The 6394-nt window shown below is 40.7% G+C and overlaps 1 protein-coding gene across 1 annotated transcript in view; it reads left to right on the top strand.

Moving 5' to 3' along the window:
• The first annotated feature begins 3469 nt into the window (after positions 1-3469).
• The window catches only part of LOC118421160 (cleavage and polyadenylation specificity factor subunit 2-like), a 35551-nt gene continuing 32626 nt past the window's right edge, over positions 3470-6394 (top strand). The window contains exons 1-2 of the mRNA XM_035828324.1: positions 3470-3651; positions 4191-4348. Of these exons, the coding sequence (XP_035684217.1) occupies positions 4200-4348 (149 nt within the window). The 5' untranslated portion in view covers positions 3470-3651; positions 4191-4199. The remainder of the gene's footprint in view (positions 3652-4190; positions 4349-6394) is intronic.

Raw genomic sequence — 6394 nt, 5'->3', positions numbered from 1 at the left:
GAATGCTACCCAGGTCAATATGGGAGTAAACGGTCTTACTAATGTGGAAATTCGATTAACAGAGATTTAAGGCCTCTTTGGGATACCTTAAAAATAGCACTGTTTTAACTTAAAAATCATCAAAAAACTCACCACCATGGAAGGTGGATGCCCTCAGACCCCCCTACAATAGTCACTTACCAGGGCTCAACGATAAGTTTGGACTCCCTATTATAAAATCCTAGCTAAAAGCCTGCCAGCAATTAATCCCCGCAGTTGCTAGGTTTCGACAGTATTTCCTCATCTATAGTCCTCATGTTCATGATGGTAATAGCCCAGTTCCAAGACAACTTAGAACCATCACTGAAACAAAGGCAGTTATATTTCCTAGACAACCTACTACTATCATGATATTGTTTGGAACGCTGTATGTCCCCTTCTTGCTGCATTATATGTATATATCCAAATTCTTCATATTTTGAAGTTTTGTGCTATTCGGTTTCTAATTTGCACGGGTAAATGAGAGTGCTTCCTTTTTTTTAGAATGTACATAGTTTCTGTAGATTTGACTTTTAGCTTTCTGTGTCACTTCTGTGTAAAAGTGTACCGAATACACAAAAAGTACATTCAAGAAGATTATAGTGCTGTATTACATGTAGCTATAATTGTTCTCTCTGGTTAAAGATGGTACCTGGTAATTCATATCATGATGAGAGGTTTTGAAAGAGACTGAATGCTGCTTGCAAGAAAGTACCTACATGTACCTTAACATGTAGTAGATTTATTTTTGTCTGTATATACAATACATATATGAAATGTCTCTGCCTTCTCCTCAAATTCTGCAGTGTTGAAATTGAGTAGAGTTAGCAAGAAAATGTGTTGCCTGTGAACAGTGTGATGTTTCTAGTCCTAGACTGTATCACTTAAAGTTGAGTGTTGAGTGTTTTAATCCGTAGGAATCATTTCATGACAATTGTTTTCACTACAGCAGTGTGGCCATCAGTATTTTATTTTTAACCCTCGAGCTCGTATTACGATGTACATGTATTTTCCTGTGAGATTACAGATATATTAAGACTGTCCTTATTCAACCCCATAAGGCCACACCAATTTAATTTCTTGGTTCACGGATTTTTTCATAAAAAATATGGAGTGAGAGTTCGAAATAAAAATGAAAATTGTAAAATGGTTGGGGTAAAGGTAACGGCTAATCCATAACATAAAGAAAAAAAGTTTTCAGCTTGAAAAAAGTACAAAAACACTATTATTGTACAGTAACAGCACCTGTACCCACACTTTAAGGAGCTTATAATATAAAGGCCAATTTGTTACACCAGAAAGTTGGTGAATGGTTTCATTAATGGTTAATGGTTTCATTAATGGTGAACATTTGCTGAGTGGTAATTTTTTTTTTCCAAAAAATAGGAGCGAGCGAATCCGTGAACCAAGAAATTAAATTGGTATGGCCTAAGGGCTGTATTTCATGACAAGTTAGGAGTTGACAGACATTTACATTTACTCAAAGTCTTAAACCTTGATGACAAGCAGGTTTGAGTGAGTTATATGTAGTTTTATACATTTGCCAAGATTGTGACAGACATTGACAGGGTTGGGGTTGGTGACAGTCACTAGTGTAGCCTCCTTTGTAGACCGTAGGGAGTACCATTTTTGAGTAAGCACTGATTCGCAATTTTGAATATTGGGAAGGTTCTATGTCCATGAAAACAATCCACAATTTAAGAACCTGTGTTGAAAATCGGGAATCAGTGCTCCCATCCAAAATAAAAGGAGAAGGTCTTCAAAGGAGGCTACATAGGTGAAAAATTTGGGTGAAAAACTTGGGTGAGCTAAGGTCAGTGAACTGCTTACATAAACCCACCACGTGGCTGTCACCAGACCAGGATATGTGTGAGGTATCTTTGGCTCCATTCTACGGTGTACAGTTACCAGTCACAGGGCCATGTCAGGCGACACGCACTATTTTAAGACCTAGTACTGTCAGGGTTATCACAACTTTCCTGATTGTAAAACAGTGTTATCTCTGCAGATGACATCCATTGCATGTGGTCATCACCTCTGTGTTGGAATAGTCAATTATGAAAAGCAAGCCCTGAAACAATGTAACTTGATACCTGTATAGAATACTCCATTGTATTGAACATTGTAATAACATTGTAAGGTGATACCTTCATAAGGCACACTGCATTAGTAATATTGCCAGGTTTCATTTTATCACAGTCTGTACATTTCAGAATTTTTGTGCAAAATGGCACACATAGGTTGTATATCATATATACATGTATATGTAGTTTATTTGTGAATTCATTTTCTTTTGTAGTCATTTTATTTTTTTGTGTAGTAGTATGTAAGTGTAACTACAAAGTAGCTATATTTACAGGATAGATCTAAGTCTGTATGTCTTTCATGCATTGTTTGCTATGGAGAGAAAGTGACTTGTAAATATTGAAACGGATAAAGTCAAGCCGATATCTGTGGAGTATTGCTGTGGCCTATAAATGCTTTTTTGAACTACAGTACATGTAAAATCAACTCTCATAATTCCATTGGACGTCATGAATACCGCCACATTTAAAAAAATACTTGAATTCAAAGTGATTTAAAGAGACGTACCAATGTTGCATCAGTGATTTTTTCTGCATTATAGCACCTGGTGGAATTATGAGGGTTACTGGTAATGTTACACATGATTTGACTTATGCTACGAGCCCTAGAAGTTGAAGTGTAACATGCACAATGTCATGTTGTGCAATATTTTACTGCTCTAAAGTTAGATGGTCTATTTTAGCATTGATGATGAGAGGATAAGGGCTTGATGCAATGTCTGTAAAATTCTGAAGTGGCACTAGTGTACACCTTAGGTTAGACTGTAATATACCGTGAAACAAGTCTTGTGTGTTTGTGTTTTTTTTTCTTTCCCCACAAAAACATTTGGCACATTACATTTGTTTATTGTTTATTACATTCACACAAGAAAACAGTTCCTACACATACCTGTCTGAAACCCTGCATAATGTTAAGATATAAGATATTAAAATGACAAGATATGCACAATATTAATATATGCACAAAGACTTTAAAAATGGTACATGCTGCTTTCTCTGCTTAGCACTCAGCACTATAAATGAGGAAGAGTATGGAAGTTAAACACACATCCCTACCAGTGGACCAGCCCCCTGCTGTAGTGGCTTGCACATGTGTGGCCCAAGGGCTACATAAATGGAGATGGGCGCCACCCCTACGCATCTGTTACTGATGTACGGGCAACTTTAACCTTAACTTATTACTTCCATTAATGCACATAAACTTTTCCATTAATGCACATGCACTTTTCTTTGCATATAACGTTACATTTAGCCTGTAACGTTGTGCAATCCTATCATTATCATCCTGGCTGAGAAAGAAGGTTTTTGTTTGAAGTTGCCCCGAGGGATGAAAAGAAAACTACATTTCAGATTTACCGTATCTACGACGGTGACTGCTTTACCGACACCCCTCGCAAGGTGTCCTTCCTGCCCACAATCCCATGGGATGAGCAGCGTGAGGAAAAGAAAAATGGCGACTTGCTGTTGATGTTTTTTGTGTGTTGAACGAAAACCATCGTCATCTGCTTATCTAGAGAAAGTATTTCAGCGTTACACCTCCTGTGGTAAGGTAAGTTACTCCGTAAGGTATCTGAAATATCTAGAGATGCATATCATGACCCTTTCTCTCTCTTGAAGCGGTTGCATATCTGCCCCCCTCCCACACTTTTCCCGCGAATACGCCGTCGATAGTTTGGTTTCGGCAAACCACGCACCGTATAGCACCATTAGTTACTACATCTTCGGGGAAGGTAACCACGTAGAAGTCGCTTTCTCCTCACTTCGCAAACCAGTTTGAACACCGTGGCCCACCTCTTAGATTATCTGCAGTAGTAGTACTTTCTTTGCTTGACTTCACATGTGTGTGCCTTTTGGAGCTGTTCTCTGGTAACGTTACCAAGCAAGGGAGGGATTTGTTACCTTGATTCAGTACCCATTTTTCGACAAACGATCGCTTAAGTCCCTGCTTGGAGGGTGCTGTTCTCTGTTCTTATCCCCCAACTACTCTAATCCCAACCGTAGCTGACCCCCCTGTGCACGATGTGACCCCCCCCCCCCGTGTTACCTGCCCCAGTTCACCTGTATGTAACATTCCCCCCCCCCCCCCAGGTATCCAGTATGACGTCCATCCTGAAGCTGACCCCCCTGAGCGGAGTGCATGATGAGACCCCCCTGTGTTACCTGCTGCAGTTTGATGAGTTTCGGTTCCTGTTGGACTGTGGCTGGGACGAGAAGTTCACCATGAGCTATGTGGACAACATGAAGAAGTAAGTTTTTAAAATGAGTCACTGTTTTTGGTCATGTTTCTACATAATTTATGACTCAGGGCTCGAAATACTTTTTTCTGCATACCTGTACTGGTGGAGGTAACATTGAAAATTACCTGCACCAGACAAATTTTACCTGCACCACTCCGAATTTAGGAATTTTAGATCATACTAAAATAGTTCAGGAACCATTGCTATTTTTTCTTTTATAACGGGGGGGGTCCAAAGTCCGGTAAGGTCCAATGTCCGGTAACGTTTTAAAAATCATTGTTGCGGAGACATGCATGGGTAGCTGCGCATGATAAGTACAACTAGTTATGGACTAAACCTTGTTGTAAATAACTGCAAAGCGGAAGTATGTGTTGAAGTTCGTAAGTCCCAGTAGATAAAGATCGAAAAAATTGCACAAGTTTCACGCCTTCCGTACAGGCTGACGAGGGAACTTGCTGAGAACATGGTCTTCGAAACTGTTGAATTATACTTCGTACAATGCATCATGTGATAATATGTCACCACATACATGAAGGTTATTTATTAAACTTTCCATTGAAAACACAGACGAGTCTTGTCTTTGTCTTTACCTTGGATAATCGGAGCTAAAATGATGACCACTGTTTCCACTCCATCGCTGCATCCGCCATTTTGACTAATCACGTGATTCTCGTCATGTGATCATTCGAACGTAACACAAGACGACTCGCAGCTGTTCGCAACAACTCACAACACAGCTTCAAGTTACGTGCAGTTTTGCGCTTTTCCGCATGTCGTCGCGGTAAGTTGACATCTCTGGATTATTCCTTGGACGTTTCCGTTTGTATAAGTTATATTTTGACAACGAAACATGTGATACGGGAACGAAAACATAAAAATTCTCACTATACATGACTTCTCGTTCGATTGAATGCCCATATTTAATTCGAACTCCACAAGGTTAAAGAATTAATCGCGTGTTATTATCGTAATTTGTTGAGTACAAGTTGAAATACTTAAGTCGTGTTGGCCATGAGCAAACAAGTAAACAAACAAGTAAACAAACAAACAAACAAAGAGGTGCATTTTCTTTTTAATATCTGATTGATGGTGTATTATTTGGGAAGGGAAATCTCAGTTCATAAACGACATTTGTCTCATTGTCAGATGGCGTCAAGGAGGAAAAAATATAACCAGGAAGACATGGATAGAGCTCTACAAGCATTGGAAGAGACAGACGAAAACACACTCAATAATACAGCAAAGGAATATGGTATTCCTCAATCAACACTGCATGACAGAGTAACGGGCAAATCGAAAGAAAGGATGGGCAGACCCTCCATCCTCTCACCAGAGGAGGAGGGGGCCCTCGTGGTCTATGCCAAGTATCTGGCAGAGAAGGGGTTTCCCCCTACAGTCAGGGTGATCAAAGCCCTTGCTTTTGAAGTGGAGAAGAAACGTGCCAAAGGAAGGGGAGAAGAACCTCGCTTCAAGGACTCCGGCCCCGGGAAGAGATGGTGGAAGGGATTTAAAGGCCGCCATCCCGACCTCAGCTTAAGGTCACCAGATCAACTCGACAAGGAAAGAGCGGCCTTTTCCACAGCCGGCGTAGTCTTTGAACACTTCGAACGACTGGAGCAAATTCTGACGGATGCAAAAGCCAAGGACAAAAGACCGCATGTTATCTACAATGCAGACGAAACTGGCATGGATTTGTCGGCTAAAGTGTCCAAGGTCATTGTTCCCAAGGGCTGGAAGAGATCTCCGTCACGACGAGTCGGTGGCCGTGACCATGTGTCGGCACTTGTGTGCATCTCAGCGGCAGGGCAGACAGTGCCACCCATGATCATATATAATAAAGCGTTTCCGGGGGGGAAATACACTGAGGGCGGACCTGCTAACGCATTGTACGCTTACTCCGACTCAGGTTTCATTGATGATGAGCTGTTCGAGAGATGGTTCAAGCTATCTTTCCTCAAGCACTGCACAAGCGACAGGCCAGTAATCCTTATCCTGGATCAGCACTACAGTCATATCACGCTTAGAGTGCTAGAGGATGCAATCAAACGACGTATA

The sequence above is a fragment of the Branchiostoma floridae genome, chromosome 1, assembly GCF_000003815.2.
Source record: "Branchiostoma floridae strain S238N-H82 chromosome 1, Bfl_VNyyK, whole genome shotgun sequence".
NCBI lineage: Eukaryota > Metazoa > Chordata > Leptocardii > Amphioxiformes > Branchiostomatidae > Branchiostoma > Branchiostoma floridae.
The sequence above is the reverse complement of the archived record's forward strand: the minus strand, read 5'-3'. Positions and strand labels throughout refer to the sequence as shown.